The sequence below is a fragment of the Halyomorpha halys genome, unplaced genomic scaffold (assembly GCF_000696795.3).
Source record: "Halyomorpha halys isolate HHAL.00 unplaced genomic scaffold, Hhal_1.1 Scaffold75.1, whole genome shotgun sequence".
Lineage (NCBI taxonomy): Eukaryota > Metazoa > Arthropoda > Insecta > Hemiptera > Pentatomidae > Halyomorpha > Halyomorpha halys.
In genome coordinates this window covers 426,965-449,423 of record NW_027112173.1, presented here as the reverse complement: position 1 = coordinate 449,423, position 22,459 = coordinate 426,965, and the positions used below count along the sequence as shown (strand labels likewise).

Here is a 22,459-nt window from a genome sequence, read left to right as displayed (position 1 = left end):
CTTAATACAATCTTACATTGATCCTCAGCCTACATTTTTGGAAATGACAAATTAGGGCTATTGTAAGTAATTACATCATATTGTCGCTTAAGTTAAGATACATTGAAAAATCTTATTTCAATTACAAATATAAGAAAAAAAAACTAGTCTCTATGCATCGATCTAGAGAAAGAATTCTTGAAGTTGAGAAAAATCTATAGGTATTCTAATAAATGATGACTGAGATGAGATTCTAAATAATGAGTTAATTTATTTAATAGTACAAAGATCGTATTGTTGATTATTTTTGTCCGTTCAGCAGGTACTAGTCCAATTGTTGAACTAGTGGGGAATAATGCTTCTATGGAATCCTAAGTTCAGTATAAGGAAATCCCTACAGTGCAGAACAGTAGACTTTACAATTATAGGTAGTATAAATTACTCAGGGCCACATTTCCTAGGAAGACTCGAGGTTGGGATATAGCTTAACCATCAATTGTCCTGAGGATATTGTACTTTTCTTGCTAGGCCAATCACCCGTAAGAAAGAACATATGATTCAAAGAAATTTAGTGAATAGCCTTTGGTTTGAACAGAAGGGAAGGAAAAGACTCGGCATGGAAAACTATATATGAATGAGAACTTGACACATAACCAGACAAAGGGATGGAAGAAGATGTAACAGAGGATAGAAAGTGAGCAGAAACTTGAAACTCCCCATCTCTAGGTCATTGTACTCTAATATGGAGCTAAAAGCTGGACAGAAAGGAATGTAAAGTGACAGCTGCAGAAACAAGGTTTCTCAGATGGATTGAAGGGAGAACAAGAAGGAGCTGAATCCGCATCGAGAGGCAGGAAAGAACTTGAAGTCCTCTTGATGAGGTCCTAGAAGCTCACCAGCTGAAGTAGTTTGGCCATGTCATTAGGATAGAGGATTACCTATATTCACTAAAATTTATGCCTATCCCCCTGACAGTAGAAGACCTCGAGGTCGGACCTATGGTATCGTACCTGGGAAGGAGAGATAAAAGTCTCTCCCAAAGCAAGGATCCGGCAAGAAAATGAGAGTCCTTATTAAACACTCTCCTGTGCTAATAAGGCACTACACAATGACAAAAAAAGTTTTTTTGGGGGGTTTTTTTAAATAAAATATGTTTACATTTTTGTAAAGAACATGATGTACTATCTGTAAGTATAGTGATCATGGAACTAAATACACAATATATCTATTGCAGTATATTTGCTGAAATATATTCTTGTATAATTATTAATTTCAGTAAAATATTTGAGTTACTTAAAGCATTTAAAAATATTTACAGGCATGAGAAACGTGAAGCGGATCTCTTGAAATCTTTAAATGATGCTGAAATTGAAAAAGAAGAGGAAACATCTACATTGTTTAGAGCAGCATCACTTACTACCACTCTCATGGATTTATACATGAAATCAGTGTGTACCGGTTTCTTACAATCAGCTGTTCAGGATGTAATTTATAAATTACTGGAAGCAAAACAATCTTGTGAGGTATTTCAAATTCCATATATTTTCCCCATAATTCTGACTTATGTATTTCAAGTTAACATTTCAATATTGTTTAGTGTTACTACTTATATCTCTTTATATTGTAGGTTTTTTAGTTGAAGGTAATTTTTAAACATTGATCATTTAACTTGGAAAAGATAGAAATAACAATATATTGTAATAAGTTATAAGACAAATCCATGCATGTTGAGAGGTAAGAGACTTGGGAGAATCCTGACTCCCAATAATAAAATGTTGGCTAAAGATGTCTTTCCTACAACTTCAAATCATCAAGGGGATAAAAATTTTTTTTTTTTTTCGATTTCTGGAAGGTTTTTCCAGGGACCAGAAAAAACTTCAAATTATCGAAAGTTGACCCTATATAATATTTTGTATTATTACTTTTTTAAAGATACATATGCTACTAGCAGACCTGCAATGCTTCTCTATTGCTAGATTAGGGGATGTATATAGATTAATTAAACACAATTGAAAGTTTGATATAAATTAATATGTTTAGTTAAAATTAAACATACATTATTATTTTTATTTACGCATTGGACTAATGATTGAAATAATTGCTTATTATATCTATTTAGTTTATAGCAGTAAATAACAGTATATAATAAAACTATATGGTAATAATATATAACAAAGATTGGTAAATAAAATATCTGGTGTCTATAACTATACTAACCGGTTCCCATAAAACTGTATTGCAAGAACTGTATCATCTTTTATAATATTGGTTCAATAAGGATCTATGTAGGCAATTAATTATCATTTAGAATGTTCAGAGGTACACAGCTTTCAAGTTATAAAACGTAATAAACAAAATTCAAAGAGATCTCGTCTAAGTTCTTTTTATTTTATTTATTTATTTTTTTTTATTATATAAATATGGTTTAAAAGTTCAGTAGGCTCTATCTTTGCTAATAATTGTCGAGAATTTTAATTACCAAAATTGGTAGAGACTTTGAATACGGGTTCTTTACTTTAATATTTTGTCCTATAATTCAAGGTTTATTACAAATTATTGAAGTATAAAATATAAAATATCAAGCATAAAGATTTACCTTTTTTTATTTGTTCTTTTAATTGTATAACCCTCCCCCAGACCTCCTGGATGTTTATCTAAATGTTAACATTTATTTTTAATTTTCATATTTATAATTAATTTTGTTTTCTATTTATATATTAAAAAAAGAAAACATGAGAAAAAAATGTATAAATATTCTCCTGAAAGTTGAAGATAGTTCAGTTCTAATTATTAAGAAATCTAAACCTTTAATTTTTTCTATATTGCTTGCACATATGCTTATCTTTGCCTTGTTAGGACCCAAGATTCTTGATTGATTGTATGATTTCTCAGGTTTTTTAAAAAAAAACTTTAAATTTTTAATCTACAACCCTTATTTATTCATATTTTTAATTTAATCTAAAATTTTGTATTGGTTTTAATTTTTTTTATAAAAGTGTATTATTACTTTCCTTCCTAAGGACTGGTTCAAATTTTCAATGTGCTGTTTTCAACAAATCTGTCCATTTTAGTGCCTCTTATGTTAAAAAAAAAAAACAGCTCTTTATAAATTTGATGAAATTTATTTAAAGTCTTCTACTTAAACCTGCTAAACATTTCATATATAGTATAAATCACTGAGAAAAAACCTGGAAAAAAGTTGAAAATACTTTAACTTAAAAAGTTTACTTTTTATGCTAAACTGTAATAGAAAAATGCCATATAGGTAGAAAGACAATTTAAATTTCGAAAATAAAATCAGACCAGTATTAGCTAAGATACGATTCTGGATAAAAATTTATGATTTTGTACCCATGGTTTATAAGCATTTTACTCAGTTTACCATGGAAACCTGTTCACTTTTGATTTATAAATTTTTCGAAATCAGTGCATCTCTTGGAACATTCAAATTTTTCTTTAGAAGAATATTTAAATTGTCAAATAATATAAAGTTTTAAAAAAAAATTATAAAAATAAAATCTTTATCTAATCAGTATAAGTGCATGCTTTTGACCAAATCATTTTGCATAAGCAGTGGTACAAACAATATTTTCTTCCAAAGTACTGTGGCCAAGGCTCTTTTTGGATTCAGTCTTCATCGTGAGTTGTAGTGATGGTACAGATTATTAAAGATACACAAGTATTATATTATTTTATTGGTGTCAGCAGCTAACTTAATAAGAAAAATCATTTAATTTTATTTCATTCATAAATTTTAAAAATTTATTTTATTTAATTATAATGATGAGAATCTATAATTTAGAGAATAATTTCTCGTAAATTTGACAAGTAGTCCTAGCAGGAATTGGGTTTAAAAATGGACAAGATGAAGTCTGAAACATCATCCAATTCATAAATGATGTATGAAGATTTAAGTGTTTAATTTTCCAGAAATTGCTACATTGAAGAATATATTACCTTTAGCAAATAGTATATTCTATTATTTTGATGTTATATGTTTTATGAATAATCAGTTATTTTTTATCTTTCAGCTGAAATCTGGTTTACGGTATATTATTAACCATGAGTAACTAATTAATTTTAATCAATAATAAATTTAATATTTCTGTATTTAATCACACCTGTTATCAACAGCTAAACCCAAACAAGATGGAGAGCCCTGATGATGCCTGTGCTAATGCTGAGTTTCTTCTGCAAGTACTCGATGAAGTTACTCTTTCAATTTTCATGTCTGCTGATGCATGTCCTAAGTAGGTTTTTTCAATATAAACATTAATTAACAGTTAATAGTTTTTTATTTGTTACTAAGCATTATGTGTATTTCGTTTTGCAGAACTGTCAGGTACATTTGTGGATGCCTTCAGAAATCTGTTGTCGGTAAATGGCCCCATGAGAGATTTGTGAGGACAAGGGTAGTTAGTGGATTTATATTTCTTAGACTCCTTTGCCCAGCGATTCTCAACCCAAGACAGTTCAATCTTATTTCAGGTTAATTTTTTTTTTCTTTTAATAATTTTTACTTTTATACCAAAGTTATGAAAGTCAACAATTAAATTTATTTCAGAAATGACACTTGTGACATATTGACAGAAATGTAATAAAACTATTTAGTTCTAAAATTTTAAAAGATAAAAATAAAAAATATGTATAGATCTTGTAAACAATTCAACTATACATTATTTGTGCCAGTTTTAAGCATTTTAAATATTAGATGTTAAAAAAAAAAAATATTGAAAATTTTACATTTGTGTTATTTCTGCAGTAAACCAAAGTCCCTTTTCTCATTGTTTCTTTCATTATAATTGCATGGCTAGTGACTAAAAAGCCATTGTATTGCACCTGCAATAAAGAATTATATTTTTGTTGATTTTTATAAACTTAGCAGACTAACAGAGCAAAATAAAGAAAATTTGATGCCTTTATCAACCAATTTTTTTTTTTAAAGACCAGATTGTTTCTCTCAGCAAACATCTTTTCCTTCCTGTTATTTGGATTATTCAAGCTCTTTAAATTTGGTTGCCATTAGACCTTTTGGAATGCCTTAGCAACTTGTCTCAATCAGAAATAGTATTTATTTTTTTGTAACATAGTAGGAGGAACATTGTTCCTACCTATTCTAAATTATTGTTTTGTTGAGTTAGTGTTAGAAAGTGCCTTTTAGTGATCTTTTTTTTTCTCACAATTTTTTTAGGTTTTTTAAATTCTTGCACATCTCTGCTGACTGTCCAAATTGTGTTAAAGGATTAAAAATAAGTATGTTGAGTTAGTGTTGGAGAAATTTTTTTTCTTCTCCCATGTAGGCTCCCTTTTTTTTCCATGAAGTATTTTTTAAATAATATAATAACTTAATGTTTTACAAACTCAAATAAAGGGAAATTACAATGTTAATGATAGAGCTCTACTGGACACAATTTCTTTCCCTATACTTCCACCATTATAACTTGTTTTGCTTAGCCCTCATGAAGGCCTACAACTTGTCCGTAACAATGGTTCACACTAAATATCACTCACTCACTGTAGGGCCCTACAGTCCTAGCTGGACCTGGGTCTCCAGCGAGACTCCTCCAATTTCCGAATCCCATCCTTCTTAAAACATCCTCCAAATCATCAAACCACCGACGCCTGGGTCTCCCCCTTTTCCTTTTTCCTCCTGGTGGACCATTTAGCACCCTTTCCACATGTCCTAACAATCACAGCTTGCTCTTCTTAATAGTGCAGAGGATATACTCTCCATACAATTTCACACTACATATAAGTTTACATTTACTGTTAGTTTCTTCCTTATCCGCACCCTCTCTCATCTAACCAACTTCTTGATTATATCTATGGTCAAAGATATCGATTGTTGTTTTGGCTTGAAAAGGTAAAGTTTCTTCTGAAATAATTTTAAAGTTATTATGTAAACTAATCTGAGTTATTGAGAATCAAGTGTATAAGTTATTAGATTTTAAAAATGTTTTGCAAAGGTCTTTTTTGAGGCTTCTATTTTGTATCTAACTAATGTTAGATAGATAAAGGAACTTTACTTCCTTTTTTTTAATAAGATTGTTTTATTTCAGAACCTGCACCTCCTATGGCTGCAAGGTCACTGATCATGGTGGCTAAATGTCTTCAGAATCTGGCTAACCTTGTCGAATTTGGTGGAAAAGAACCATACATGGAAGTAGTCAACCCATTTATTTTGAAAAATAAAGAGAGAATGGTTGTCTTTCTTGATCAGCTGTCGGTGAGTTTAATCATTTTAATAATATATTCTTTTCTTTACCACCTGATGTATTATTAGCATGTATTAGGTTATAAATATTAGGGTATAGGCCTAAAACTAGACTTACTTGATCAGTTTTCTCGTTTAAGCGAACCTTTGGTTTGAATAACAGAAATGGTGGAGGGAAAACTGTTCGTTCGGCATTAAAACAAATACTCTCCTAAACTATGTTTTTATCATTCATCTTAATCCTCCATCCATGACATTTTTACTGTATTTTAGGATCTGTTGATTTCTACAAGTTATGCAGTGTTTAAATATGTAGCTTGGGTTTTTAAATTTGTACTGAATTAAGAAAAATGTAATAACTTAAAAAAAATTCTAATACATAATAAAAGAAGATAAACAGTTACTACAAAACAAATCATGATTACACAATGAAAATAAAAGTGTATTAAGTCCAGTTTGACACATTCCTCCCTTTTATATCTTGGTCTTTCTGTCGATTCAGTATTGATAACCTTTTTAGTGATTTGTTTGTTCATTATCCAGTTTAACAATTTTACACACCCATTTTGATCATTGTGGTGCTATTCCTTCAATCCCTTCATTCTTGATTGCCATTTAGACATGCTCGTCTGGGATTTTTGTTGGATATGGGGAGGAAGTTGAATACTCATTCATCACTACTGAGAGGCACTCTCCTGGTAGAATATATCTTCTTTATTACTTGGGTATAGCATGTATTACTGAAGGCATTCTCCTGGCAGAATATATCTACTTTATTACTTGGGCATTTATTACTTAATTTTAATTTTTATAGCTCATTACGAGCTCAATTAGTGTAAAAGACACTTTAAAAATAGCTCATCTGCTGCCTGAATGACTCAATAGTATATATTTTAAAATTTAAAAATATATCATGCTATAAATTTTTTTTGTTATAAATTTCGAAATTAAAGTTCCAGACCTCTCCATCAGATACTCTGTTATGTTCATGATTTAACAAAATAAAATCATTAATGGTAAAAAAATAAACTGTTATTTAATTTAACTAATTCTTGACTTAACAGGAATTGGTAGACAGTGAATCTTTTACCTTAATTTGTGTTAGCAAAGACAATAGCACCAAGTAGATGGTGTTCTCCACTTCCATGGTGTAATAATTATTTCTCCACTTTTTGGTTGAAATAAAAATATTTTAAATTCCTTACTACCAAAGGTAGTAGGGTAGCTTTGTTTTGTATTCATGCAGCAAATTAAAAAAATTATATACTCAGAATCGAAAATTTTCGCTTGCATTTACTGTTTTCGACATCAAGAAACAACTTAGGTTCCGTGTCTATTTTTAGTAATTTTCAAAGATTGTGCAGATTGGTACTTAGTTGGTTCCATACAGATTTTATAAACTTATGTCGGCTGCATACAATTACGCATTTGTAAATGTATTTTTTTCAGAATACATGTATTTCTCTAATATGGCTTGTCCGATTTGACCCAAATTTAAAGAAAAGCTGGATGTATGTATAAAGTTGGTCAATTCCCTCCAAAGATTTTGCTTTTCCACATTAAAAACCTCTTTATAGATACATCTTATGAAATGTTATTTTAGTGTAGATTAGATTAGATTAGATTTTTATTCAGGGCGATCAACATCTAGGTTATTACACCCTTTTTACTTCATCTATCTTCTTGACTTATAGTTGAATGTAGACTATTTCCTTTTTACACTGGTCGGTATTGGTGGATTATATTTTAGCATAAAGTTGTGTTTCTTTGAGAAATTTTATTATTTTGTCTATGGATTTTTCTGAGTCTTTTATCTTAATATTTTAGTGTATATTTGGAATATAGTGTAATATGTTTATGATTACGGCAATATTAAGCATGAACTTTGCCTAAATTAGCGGAAGTCTGTGCTCTCCTAAGTATGTTTAAAGATATGAACCTGTGAAGTGTACCCTTTGAAATGCTTAACTATTTATTGGTGATTATTTTAGGCATAGCGTATTGAATTTTATTTTAATTTAAATTTTAACATTTATATATCAGTTTATAAACTGAGTAAATCTTTTCTTGTTTAGGCAATATACTTACCCTCTCTATTTGGAACATTTCCTGGAATAATAAATAAAAGCTACAAGTTTTTTTAGTAGAATAGAGACTAGAATATGAATTTTTGTTAGTTTCATTCATTCATGCTAAAATTTCTAAGATAGTATGATAAAATGATTTGTTTTGGTTATGTTATTTTTCCATTTGATGTAAAAGATACAACATAATCAGATTTTATTATTTTTAAAAAAAATAGCCTAAAGTAAGAATAACACCATGCTATATTTAAACAACAGCTTTTCATGCACATTTTATTCTCAAACAACAAATCATAAACCTTGAAATATATGTAAATACCTACCTAATAGAAATGGCCATAAAAAGGATAATTTTCATAAAATGTAATTTCCACAGAGATAAATTACTGAGAAAGTTATACTGAACATGTCTTGGCAGATGTTTTCCATTTTTGCAAAATTTTTAAATCTCTGCTGATGTAACCTCTCCCAGTTCATATAGGTATTTTTATTTTCCAGTTGAACTATCTTTCTTCAAACCAAATATTGTACATAATACTTTATATTGTCCAGAACCTTACAATATTCTTCATACCTCAAACAAATATGCCATCAATATTCTAAATTATTATTAATTAATTTTGTTTTTAAGAAGCTATGTATTTTCTGTTTTCGATTATGCTTATATTTTCTCTTGATTTTCATTTTTCTATGTATTGTAATCATCAAATACTTAAATTTCTGTTCATATTTTCCTCAATTATCATCAAAATCATTATCATTCCTACATATAACCTTGTGTTTCTTTTTTCATTTGAAGACTTGAAGCTTTCACAGGACTATCATTATATTTAATTTAATAGCTTCTGTTATTTTGCCAAAGAATACTTAATCATCATTATAGTCAAGTACTATTTTCCTCTATGATATTTATTTTAATTTTTTTAGAATGTTACTGATAAACCTGAAAGCGAAGGAGAAAGAGGAAAAGGAGATCCAGCCAGAGATCTTGGAACTTTGCATCATATATGTGTTTCTCATTTAAAAGAGCTACAGCAATTAGGCAAAAATCATGTATGTTAATTCTTTTCATTCAATTAAAATACATTCTGCTGCGTACTTGGTAAATTCTTAACTTATAGATGAACAATTTTCAGGCAACTTTGAAGAAATTGGTAACAGTAACAGAAATGCTCAGTAAACATAAACAGAAGTATCTTGAAATGATACGGTAGTGGAATTAACTACAAAACAATGGTCTTCATGGTAAGTTAAATTGATAAAAAAATTTTAATTGAAAAAAAAAGTATTACATAGGAAATTTATTATTGAGTCTAATAATTAAGCAAAAGTTGTCATCAACTATCTGTTACCATTATTAGCCCAGTAGGCAACAAGTGGGTCTGTCGGATCAAGTAATATTATTTGTCTACTTTTACTATCATATTTTTATGTTCATACCTTCTAATAACAAAAATAGTTTTTGCTCTTTCAACATATGTCAATCCTTTCATTTTTATTATATTTTGTTTTAAACAAAGTAAAAACAATTTTATTTTATAACTCTTACAATTTTTTATTTTTAAAGGGAAAACATTTAGAAATTGTGTATGTAATTTGTAATATATGAATCTAAAGCAGTAATTACCATTATATTGTTTGTTATCCTTAAAGTACCATGGGATCCTGATAAATTATATTGTTCATATTCTGGGAAATAAATATGAAATATTGGGATTTTCAGATTATTTAGATTACTAATTGGAAATTAAAAAAACATTAAAACCATATAATAACAAAATTAATATAAAACATTATCAATTAATTTGGGTTTTTTTATGGCTATTGATTATTATTGCTCATATGTTAAAAGTTCGTGTCTGCTAAAACCTTGTTTTTAAATTCACTTCTAATTGTCAGTACTCATCTGTTCTTTATTTTGCTCTCTGAAGTCTGAGAGGCTATTTTTTCAAAATTATGTTACCTTCAATGGAAGAGCAATGTTTTCTTGTTAGGGCACATTGTTTTGTGATCCAAAACATCACTTACCCATATCAGCCTAATTCTCAAAATTCCATATGAACATTTCCTTTATATAAACCATCATCCTATTCCTTTAGTTCAATACTTATTCAGTTCCATCCATCCCTACAATCCACCTCAAAGGTTGAAACAGCAGTGGCCTATTGTAATATAAACTTTATAATTGGAGTTTTGGCAATGGCCGGATGCTCTGCTCATGTCTAGTGTTAGCGGCTTTAGCGCACTTACTCAGCCTTCACTGGCTTATTAAGAGTGATGTGTTGAGAGGAGAGGGCTGCACTGCTATCTCAAAGAGCTTTACCCCTCGTGCATGGGGAATAGAGTGGGCTGGGGAATCATCCTCAGGTCGAGAGCGTAAATATTGTACATAATAATGTAATTGTGAATTGTATTTTTACTTTTTGTAATATTAATTCATATTTCACTTATTTTATTTTCTCCCTATTTCTTCATGTAAATAATTTGATTATGTTCTTTAAAAAAAAACATCACTAGCCACGGCTTAGGTGATTTCTTATTTTGAGTTAATAAAAAAAAGACCCGTTAAACCTTTTTGAAGGAATTGTCGAAACCGAACTGAAACATACATCACATTCAACAAAGAAGAGAAGGGTAGGTTAGAAAAAAAATTGACAGACAGAAATTTGTAAAAATGGTTCCTTCACTTACTAAATTAAATAGAAATTTCCTAGGGCCCAGCAAACTGTATGAATTATTAAGAAATACTAATTACCGGAATACAAAATATTGGGATTGTAAGGTATTTAAAAAACAAAATCTTTAATATCTTCAGGATGCATGATACTTTTGACCTCTGCTGTTTTTATTGTTTAACTGTCATACACCTCAAATCAATTTAGTTAATTTAATTTTATTCAGTTTTCAGGGAGAGGGAATAAAGAAATTAACTGCTCACACCACTATTGTGCAGATCCCTCGGAGTCATAGCTGTATTTTTATATTCCAAGAATCTCAGTGTCGGCACTCTGATTGGAGGTAATTGTGCCGTTAGTTTTATATGTTATAAGTATGTGTACTTGTAAAAAGTCTGTTTACAAATGTTTAGTTTCATTAGCTGTAGTATATTTGTATATAATATTAAAATTAAATTCAATTGAAAAAGAAAAAAAAAAAAGCTTTTATACAATGTAAAATTTGAAATCATGTTATTTTTTGTGTTATAGATAATGCATTTAAAACAAAAATCTGGAAAACGGTATATATGGAATTTCTGTGTTCATAAACATTTTTGATGTTTTTAGAATAAAATTTCTGCATGTTGATTATAAATTGTTGTTTAAAAAGAAAAAAAAAATTAAAATACTCCTGTAAACCAGAGGAATCGGTTTCTAGTTTTAAGGTTGAGGTTTTATTATTTGAAAACTACTATAAAAGTAGCTAACTTTTCTTATAAAATTTCAGTCCTCTTGAATTTTAAAAAGTTTATAAACTTTTAAGTTATATAAATATCATTTTTAAAATGGTACTTTAAACTTGACTTTGTTGGACACCATTAGGGAGTGAGTATAAAACTTGGCACTTCTAGTTGTATTTTTATTTAGTATTTATACTAACATTTATATGTGTTTTCCATTCATTTTAATTCACATTCATTATAATTGTACCAAATATTTTATTTAATGCTAAATTAGCAAATGACATAATTTTTAATTTTCACTTAAAAGTAATTTAAAAATAAATTGGAAATTTATATGCAAATAATCATAAATTAACATTAGTTTTGTATTGGTTGATGTCGGAATTTAAGCCAAGAACACAACTAATCTGATTTAGTTCAAAATTTCTCTTAGGTTGTTTTTGCATCATGCTTCAGAAATCTTTTTCAACTTCACATTAATGATCATAATCGTTCTCTGTTTTAAATCAGTATTATAAGCATTATAACAATTGAGTCGCTATATTTTATTTAGATGAAATAGATTGGCATGGAAAATATGAAAATCGCCTATCAATTACCAGTCCAGACTCAGCCTTGTTAGGAGAAACATCTTAAAAACAATGATGATATAAAACTCTTAATATTAGATTAATTACATATGAATATCACATAAAAAAAAAAAAAAAAGGTTTTACACTGGAAATGGTAGTTTAAGTTGTGGATAGGTAAAACACGTTTCATAGGAGAAAGAAAAGTTTTAAGATGAGCTGAGCTAGTTTGAGCTTGAAATAAAGAATGGAAGAAAAACCTTGTCCTTAAAATATGAAAAATGGTCCTTAAAATAAAATAATTGATATCAGTAGCATTACAATTGTTAATAGAAATTTATTTTTGGTAGTTTATTAGTTTTAGCCAGTTAACATCTCTGGTACTTATGTACTATCCCAATGACCAATTGTGTGTCAACAATAGCCATTAAAAACCTGATTCGTCTTTAAAATAAAAACCTCTTGTTTTATCTTTTCTTTGGATAGCATACTATGTGGACATATTTCCTTCATGTAATTTATCCAATCCGTTACTGTTTTATAAATTAGATTCAATCGATCTCTTACTATTCAATTGTTGAGTAATTACATGATCACATTGTGGAACCTCTTTTCAATGTTTTTTCATCTTATTAATTTCTACAAAGTTACTAGCACCACTTTTAACGTTGTCTCAAATTCTCAGCCCAGGGAATTAATAAAAATGTCTCAGTCTACAATTGTGATTTTTTATTTTCCTAATTCAATTATATCATGCAGAAGATAGTTTATCCGAAGCTACAAATATACAAACTAAGACATTTCTTGTAGTTCTTGGAACACTGATAGATCAATACCACCAAATAATACTTATTCAAGAAATATTTTAATTCTAAATTCTAAAAGCACCTTCAATTATATATAGGTTCCTTCTAACAGCTAAAAATAAATACTTCGATAAAATTGAAAGTAATTTTAACATTTTCATGATCCAAACAACAATTTTTAATTTTAAAAACTTCATAACTATTGAAAAAGTACACCAGTTTATCAAATTTTGATTAAATTGTATTTTTTTCTTAAAAGGTTAGTTTTTTGTAAGAGAGATTTTCTTAATCTTAATTTTTCTTTGTTGTCTGCAATTAGATGCTACATAAACAAACTAATGTCATAAGAAAAATTGCTGTCTTTAGTAGACATTAAAATTCAAATATTATGACTTTTAATCTGAACTGAATTACATAAGACTTTTTTTTTTACCAACTTTATACTCAGAAAAACGTTATACTAAAAAAAAAATATTACTCAGGAAACATACTATCTCTAACAATCCAGAACAGAATTGCGCTAATGTAGAACTTTTTTGCATTTATTCAAAATAATTACCATTTTTTCCCCTTCTGGTGTCTGGCATCCAATTTGAAGTACATTATAAATTTGTAATAGTTTTGACAATTATATAATTGTCTAGAAACCATTCTGTTAGGTTAGGTTGTCATTCACAATTCTGATTTAGTTGGCTGTGATACTCACACAGAGCTTTAGCATTTTAAGATTGGTCGAGTATATGATGTTTATTTGAATGGCAATTAAGAGACCCATTATAATTGGAAGATTCTAATCAGAAAGCCATATGTTTCTAAACTACTGGTTAAGAACTTATATGTTGATGTTTCAACCATTTCAGGCATCAGTAAGACAGAATACAACACATCTCACTTCAATAGTTTAAAAAAGACCAACCAGAGACAGTTCTCTGATTTGAATTTTCCAATTTCATTCTAATGTTTATTAGAATAATTTACTTCTTATTTATTTTTAGAAAATTTTACTTATGAGTAATTTTAAAAAATATAGATTATGAAATCCTTTTAATTATTATGCTCAATTGATGGTGATCAAATTCTTTAGTTATGTCTGCATTTGTTATTACTGAATAGCATTGTTCGTGAGTGACAACCTTTGTAAAAATATGTTATAAGGCCTAAGTTGTTTTAATATTTACAGTTTTGTTTATCAATTATATCATATTGTTGTGGATATATTTTTTAAAGTTTTATTACGTATGTTTGGTCCATAAAGTTTATATTTGCAGTTTATACTTAATATATATTTACATATTGATTATCAAAAAAAGAGACTGAAGTACTTGGCCTATGTTGTCAAATTTCATGCTCTGTTATTTTATTTCCTTGATTTATATATGTCCTGTGCAGATTAAATAGCATTTTTTTTCTTGATATACGAGGCAGTGTTGTGGTGGTTATTACTGTCTCGTGTATAGTTATTTAGTTCTGTTCAAAATAGTGAATGAGGTCATTTTGTGTTATTTTAACTTATGTTTAATTTCATTATCTATATGTACACAATTGATGAAAGGACATTATTTGTTATGTGCCAATTTAACATAAACGTTATCTTCTAATATTTCCCTTCAATGTTAATTATTTAGAGGTTCTTGAAAATAGTGTTTCAACTTTGTACCCTTACTGTTTCTTGTGGATATTGAAGCTTCTTTTCGTGTGATAATGCATCCGATCATTTCCTCTGAGCACTTGAGAACAAAACATTTTTTAAGGTAATCTGTCATGCCATTTATTAATAAAATGCTCAATGTTATGAGTTTAATAAATACTCATATGTTTGATTGATAATATTGTATATTCTGTATAGTTGTGCACTATAAGATGTTTCCACGTGACCATGGAGTCACTATGTGTAATAATAAATCGTACACAGTAGCTTTTTGTATGGACTCAGCATGCTAATGTTTATATTTTGATTTTAGAGTTCATAAACAAATTTTCTACATGAATTTTACAATTAAAAAAGCAATCTTTCCATTTTATTTTGTTTTTTAACAATTACTTCAAAAAAATGCAGTGATTAATTTATTATTATAATGATATTATATTTAATTCAAATGGTAAAATTTACTTTCGTTTGCTGTACATATATGTTTTAGCAATATACGAGAAGCATTTTTCTATTGTATAGAGTATTCTTGTAAAAAAGAATTTTATAAACATTGAACTGCCTATTGCAGAGAAAGAACTGATGTCTACAAATTAAGATATTGAAGTCTTGATGATCTAAATGATGTATTTTTTTGAAGTTGGTTTTATTCAAAGAATCGCTTCCAAGTTTTATAAGAAACAAATTCTACAATTTTAACATACATTAATTAAAATTTGCTCTGAAAATGGTCTGTATAGCTTATGTAGATGAGATATAAGAATCACTTATCTATGTTATGGAGCACATTTGGGAAGTTTAAATCCAATCGGAAAATGGCATTGGAGTTATATTTCTGTATTTATTGGGGTAGCTCTCATTTGTCTGTTTAATTGTTTTTATTATATTTTTAAATATGAAAAAATCATAGGAAGCTTATTTCGTTATATAATTAAAGTAAATATTGTTTGATTATTAATGGCTTGATATTTTGAAGTTTTTAATGACTTTTTTTTTATCATCAAATCAAATTAATAATTCACTTAAAGTTGGAAAATATTTTTTTTTTTTACATAAAATTAATTTCACCATAAATAATAACTTAAAATTACTTTTGTATAATGAGGTAGGGCCATGTTATTAAGAAAATTAAGAATTTATTTTTCTGAAACCAATTAATTCCTCTTTCGGTGGTTTTCCTTTTTCTTAACACGTATTTAATGATTTGTTTTTAATTTTGAAAGGTTTCTTATTGTTTTGCTTCAGATAGCATGTTGGTTTGGGTTAACTGTAACCAATATTTCTTAAATATCGATAATTGCTTACTAGTAATACTAGTTATTGAAAAGTAAAAAATAAATTAAATTCTCCTTGCTCTTGTTTTTTAAAATTTAATGCACACTAATCAGTACCGTATTTTTATGTAGAACTACAGATTTATGTGCTTCCATTGGGATGTTTTCCATTTTTATTTTTCAAAGTGATTCTAAAACATGAAAGCGATAGAGATTATTTTGAATATGCTTTAAAGTATTAAGGTTCAAGTGTTAGCAGTTATGTTGGAATATTATTTTATATAATCATGATTCTTATGATGTTAGACATTTACAAAGAGTATGTATCAATTTTCCTGGAAAATTGACTTTATCTATTTAATGATACAGCATTCTTAATAGTCCAGTGTTAAAACCTAAATTCAGATGCTATCTATATATTATGATGACATGTATCAGTTAGCAACTTCAATTATATATATAATGGGTCATAAAATAATATTGTAAACAATTTTTTAACTGTATTTTCAGCATTATTTTTTTTAAATGAATTTAAGATGCTATTTTTTTTATTGTTATGCATTTTTAAAAATATTAATTGTCAAGTCCTTAAATTAAATTTATTCCAACGAAAAACAAATAATTAACAACTTTTCACAATGTCTAATTGCATCAGTTAAAATGAAAGTAGTTAAGTCTGAAAAATTGAGATGTCCATTTTCACCGTCCAAAACTATTGCTGAGTTTGGAAAGTCATGAAAGCCTCTTGTAAAACAAGGAATGTAAAGTTTTAAATTTACTGGATTTATATTGTCAGTGTTCAGTTAAAAGGGCGAATTTAATAACTAGTATATTTTTTTAATAGGTATTTTTACTGAGATAGTCATTAATATAGTCATTTAGACTATATTAAACAGAATCAGGAATATACCAGGTAAAATATTGTACGTTTTAAGTCTGAAACAACTTTCCATACCAGTTAAAATACAGAATGTACTTTTCTGTATATAGTTGAATTAATCCCTTTTTGGTAACACTGATGATGTTCTAGAATGCACTGAGAAAGAAAAATGTATAAAACAAAAGACTATAAAATCTAGAACTCATATAAAACAAAAAAAAAAGTCTATACATTTATTTTTAGTAATGTTATTTCTAAAATATCAAAATTATTATAAATTGAACCAACACTTTCATTTTAACTGATTGAATTATTTTTTATATTTTATTAATTTTCCATTGAATAAATTTTTGTTTAAATAATTAATTCAGAAAATACAAATAATTATTTGTTTTAATATAAAAATAGCTTAATAAATATAACTCATAAATTCTATGATGCGAGGATTTTACTGACTGATTAATAAATCTCACCTTATTATGTAAATATTGGATTTATTAATGCAAATAAATAATCATCAAGTGGTTATAGCTATTTTAAATATTGAATTTGATTTGAATTAGTTATTCCATCGTTCTTATTTTACATTAATGTCTTTCACTCGATTCTTCCATTTGTCGCATATTTTATTTGTAAGGTTTGAATGAAAGTTTTTTATTTTTCTGAGCAAGTTGCATTTTATTAAGACTTTTTTTTTTGATAAAAAGTCTTTTTGATGCTTATATTTGTGTTACCTCATTCCGTAAATAACACTTCTTAAAATAACAATATTAGACAATACGCCAAATCCTTGCCTGTCAACCTACTTCTAGTCCCTCAAATTATTTCATATCTATTTTAAGACTTTCAAACCAAATAATGTGGCTTTAACTAAATAATTAAATATTGGTAAAAGATACTTAACACCAATTTTATATAAATTATAGATAAGAAAACGCTGCATTTTCTTGAATAAATACTGAACAGTATTTATATAAATATGAGAAGAACAAAAAATAATAAATGACTCTTACGGTTTAATTTTTATATATAATTTGTAACATTTTTTATATTTTGTAGATAATATAACTGTATATTAGAAAACCTCTCTAATGTGATTCTATTTTCTTAAGTCTTCTTGTTTATAAGGATCAAATGTATAGAACTTGTAACTGTTGTAAACTCAATAGGCAACATAGTTGTATGTCTTAAGTGTATACATAGGTACTGTTGTTATGTACAATGTTTCTATGTGACATGGCCAAATTAGTGTATATTTGTTATATAAATTCAAATAAAAAAAGGTGCTCAACCAATCCTCTATGATCATACCTTAAACTTGTAAAAGCTGTGTGGAGCAGGATCTTGGTCCAGTAACCTGCTCTTGATTTAACCTGTGAAATGCCTTCTACCTATTTCTCATTAATCAAGGAATATTTCTTTTCTCATCCTTCAGTTTTTTTTTTATATATCTACGTTTGGTTTCTAAAATCTATAGGAGTTTAAAGGAAGATAATCAAATTTTATTTTATTATATTTATCTATCAAAATCTGATTGGTATAGAATTAGCTAATTTGCTTCAATTATGATTTTATCATTAAAAGTACACGAAATATGATTGTTTTTATCAGTAAATTTGTGATTACTCAACATTGTTGAAATATAAAACAGTGTCTTTAAACATACTTCCAGATATTATTGAATTCTTCTTGCATTAAGTCAATCTTCATTTAAAAACTTGAGAAGCCCTTAGCAGAAACTTAGAAGTAAAAGTTAAGGATAACTAGTAAAAGAAAAATATTCAATTTACATAATATAATTTTTTAATAAATAAATCTCATAACACATTATCACCACAGTAATATGCTTAAAGCCATAGCAACACAGCAGAAAGAGACGTAAGGACTTTTTCTTTCACCTATGCGGGCACACTTCCAAAATATTCCAAGAAATCTAAAATACAAACAAAAAAATTATAAAAATATGATATGAAATACTAACAGAAGTCAATTTAACTGAAGTAAACCTCTTAGCTTAAATATAATGAGTTCATTAAAAAGAATGGTAATAAATTGATTTTGTTTGAAAAAGTATTCCCAATGAACTGTAAAATAATAATAATAATGGTTATATTGGAAGAAGATAGTTGACCGTATGAAGTAGACTGTAGGAAGATAGTACGGGCGGTCAATAAATGTATCAAAATAGTGAAGCCCTACTAAGTGGAACGAAACGTTGTTTAACAATAAATAGTTTTCTTTCACTATTTTGATACCTTTATTGACCACCACCCGGACTATCTTCCTACAATTATGATTATAATAAAGAATTAGATTTATCTCCAAAAAATGAAATTTATTTCGGTTTTCATAAACAAAGCCAGTTGTCAACTCATAAATTAAGTTCAGAGAAATAATTTTATAGGCCTTTTTTACAAATATTTTTTGTGAACTAAGTTATGATTGAATTTCTTAAATTAAAAATTAATATAAAAAAATTAACATGTTTAAAACAGTATATCCTTAAGATTTACTACAAAACCTTTTAACTATTTGTTTTATAATAAAGTTAGGTTTACAGATAAAATTTTTAAAAAATCTAATCTTGCCTTCAGAGACATATCTAGAGAAAGAAGTGCGTCTAACTGCCTATGAAAGTGAAAAAAAAATTGTAATTCCATATTTTGTTGTTAAACAGAAAAACACTACAAATTATTACATTTTTATATATGATTTAAGTTATGAAATCCTTTATTATATCAGTCAAATACAATTATTATTGTTTACCGGTGATATACAAAGGTTCTTAATTGAAAATAATACAACAAAACAAGTTTACAAAGTGTACAATACTCTTTTGAGAAGATGGTCAGCAAAAAAAACTTAACTCAGGTCGAAACGTAAGCATAAATAAATAAGTTTCATATAATCAATAAATAAGTTTGTATATTCATCTGTATAGAAAACATTGTACATTTAAGTTCTTAACTACAGCCTAGGGCCATTGAAGTTTAATCTACTGGCCATTGCATGAATACAAGCTTATTAATTAACTGTTATAAGAGCAACAATTACTCTCTTAGGCCCAGTACCACATAATTTAAGCCCCAAGGAATTGTGGAAGTGTAAATTTGTCATTAAGAGACAAGACATGTCTTTAGGAAACAATATATAGTTCATGAGGCATAATTTCACCGAACATCGAGAGAGTGAGGGAATTAAGAAATAAAACGAATGATTTATTTGTATTTATTGAATTTAGAAATGATAAAAGTGCATGCAGAGTAATTTATATAATATGGGAGCTAAACAGGTGCCTCTGCCTTTTATTAATAACAATGCCACAACTAAGTGGTTAGAATGGTTAAGTTCTAAATATTTATAATTTATAGTTCATTTTTCACCATTTAAATTATACAAATTATCAACTTTATTATTATAATACATATAAAATATTATGTGTATATACATTGATCAAAAATAATTGATTTATGTGCACATGAAGATTGTATTAACGTATAATACATTAAAAGGAATTAGTTGGGCAAATATATCAGAGCCCATTTTTATTTCCCTTCAAAGATGTTAATAAAATATTCGTGTATGTTGTATTATCTAAACTTACACCAAGACTTCTTTCAAGTTGTACTGAATTAAAGGAAATTCATCATTTCATTTCATTTTTAATAATCAATTCATCTTGAATGTATTGAAGCAGAACTAAATATTTTGCTCCAAATGACCCTCGTACCTAAAGCATTTCATCCTTCTGAAATATCTAGTATCATTCAAAGATTATCTACCCGCAAAGCTCCTGGATACGACCTAATAACATCCCACATTCTAAAACTTCTCCCTCGGAAAGCCATCCTATTCCTCACTTACATATATAACACCGTACTCCGTTCCACATATTTTCCTGACCCCAGGAAATTACCTATAGTTAAAATGATCCCCAAACCCCAAAAGCCTCCAGAATACCCATCATCATTATTACATGACTGTAATAAAGCCAATCTGGACATATGGAGTTGAGCTTTGGGCTCCACTAAACCTTCGAATTCCTCTCGTATTCAATCCAAAATCCTTCGTAAAATCCTCAATGCCCCTTACTTTGTCACAAATAAAGTCATAGACAAAGACCTTAATGTTCCCTATGTAACCAATCTAGCCCGAACCAGATATCACTCCTTCCATTATAAACTCTCTAACCACTCAAACCCCCTAGTTTCTAATCTTGCATCCTCTTTCATTCCTGACAATTCTCCAAGGCGCCTGAAAACAAGATGGCACGAGACCAGCTAATGTAAAATGTCATTAGAGTGCTACCAATGGGCAGTTTCTCTACACTCCTGTAACACTCCAATATAACTTAGATCAGATTTACTAAATGTATTATAATGTACAGTTGTAAATAGCAATAAATAAATATTAAAAAAAAAAAATTTAACAATGACCTGATTTCAATTTCTTTTATTTGTATTTTCTTGGTAATTAGATAAATCATCTTGAAACTACCATAATTTATAAAGTAACATACTTTTTGTATAATGCTCTAATAAAGTTTAATTTCCTACATAAATTTTTTCCTGCTAATTGTCAGTGATTCATTTTCTATAGGAAAAGTTAAAGGAGTGTTAAGGAGAAGACTTTAGGAAAATTTCATCAAAATCCTTGGTACTGTTTTGGTGCTTTAGTCTATAGAAAAACTGTTGTTTTTTTATTGCTGTATCCACAGATACTTGTTTTAAAAATAAGGTTAGAAAAAATTATATTTTTACTTTATCTTCCTTCATAAATGGCAGAGATTTGTGGTATAAATACACGAAACCATAAGAAAATCGGCCACCGTTTTGAAACGAAAAGGGCAAAGGCAATGACGTGTTTTGAGGGGCCATTCTGTGCTGATTTTTGTTTATAGAGGCCTATCTGAAAAAAATCGGAAGTCTCGGAGAAAAACTGTACATAAGGAGGCCAAATTTTTTCTTGTATTGTTCGTTTATATATACCTTAAAAGGCCAAACTATAAATTTTGAAGGATTTTTTTTTAGGTCGACTTAAAGGAACCAAAATTATTTTTTATCAGTTTAAGTCGAACAAATGTTAGTAATCATGAAATAATTTATATAATGGCATAATCTCTCAATAATACTTCAATTTAGTCAAATGGAAAGAGTTAAAGAAACGAAAAAGTACGAACATTAACAAGCTTTGTTAATTCTTGTAATGGAACTGGTAACACTGGCAATTCTGTTCTTCTAGGCGCGAAAGGTATTAGATCGGCTTCTACATATTAATAATGATTCCAAAAGTACGTAATAAAAATCCTTTAAGTGACAGTGTTCAGTGTAGTTTCAAGTGATAGTTGTTAACTACAATGTTAATCTTATTTTATCCAGGTACGTTTTTGTTATGTTATAATTAAAAAACAAAATAAATGGAGATGTTGATTTCGTATTTATATGGATAAAAATATTTATTTTTATTAAGTCACTTGATTGTTTTTATATTCTTAACCAGCTTTCTTTCTTTAAAGATCATCTTTCAGCCTGATTTTAAATAACAAAGTTTAAATCATTCATAATTTGTTTACTTGAGATTTTACATCGAATTGAATTTAAAAGAA

General features: G+C 28.0%; 2 protein-coding genes across 4 annotated transcripts in view; one reads left to right on the top strand and one right to left on the bottom strand.

Annotated features, from left to right (window-relative positions):
• vap (RAS p21 protein activator vap) overlaps window positions 1-18,149 on the top strand; it is a 32,420-nt gene extending 14,271 nt beyond the window's left edge. Inside the window, exons 13-20 of one of the 2 annotated variants that reach the window (XR_001345021.3) lie at window positions 1,298-1,502; window positions 4,114-4,229; window positions 4,313-4,467; window positions 6,039-6,205; window positions 9,205-9,330; window positions 9,414-9,522; window positions 11,179-11,295; window positions 11,484-18,149. Coding sequence is in view for 1 of the 2 variants with exons in the window: in XM_014439115.3 (XP_014294601.1) it covers window positions 1,298-1,502; window positions 4,114-4,229; window positions 4,313-4,467; window positions 6,039-6,205; window positions 9,205-9,330; window positions 9,414-9,491 (847 nt within the window). In the remaining variant the exon portion in view is untranslated. Of the gene's footprint in view, window positions 1-1,297; window positions 1,503-4,113; window positions 4,230-4,312; window positions 4,468-6,038; window positions 6,206-9,204; window positions 9,331-9,413; window positions 9,523-11,178 lie in introns of both variants that reach the window. The other variant, XM_014439115.3, reaches the window with a different exon arrangement.
• A 485-nt stretch (window positions 18,150-18,634) lies between these two features.
• The window catches only part of ksh (transmembrane protein 167A-like protein ksh), an 8,416-nt gene continuing 4,591 nt past the window's right edge, over window positions 18,635-22,459 (bottom strand). For both annotated transcript variants that reach the window (XM_014439117.2, XM_014439116.3), the window contains exon 3: window positions 18,635-18,787. In XM_014439117.2, the coding sequence (XP_014294603.1) occupies window positions 18,685-18,787 (103 nt within the window). In that variant the 3' untranslated portion in view covers window positions 18,635-18,684. The remainder of the gene's footprint in view (window positions 18,788-22,459) is intronic.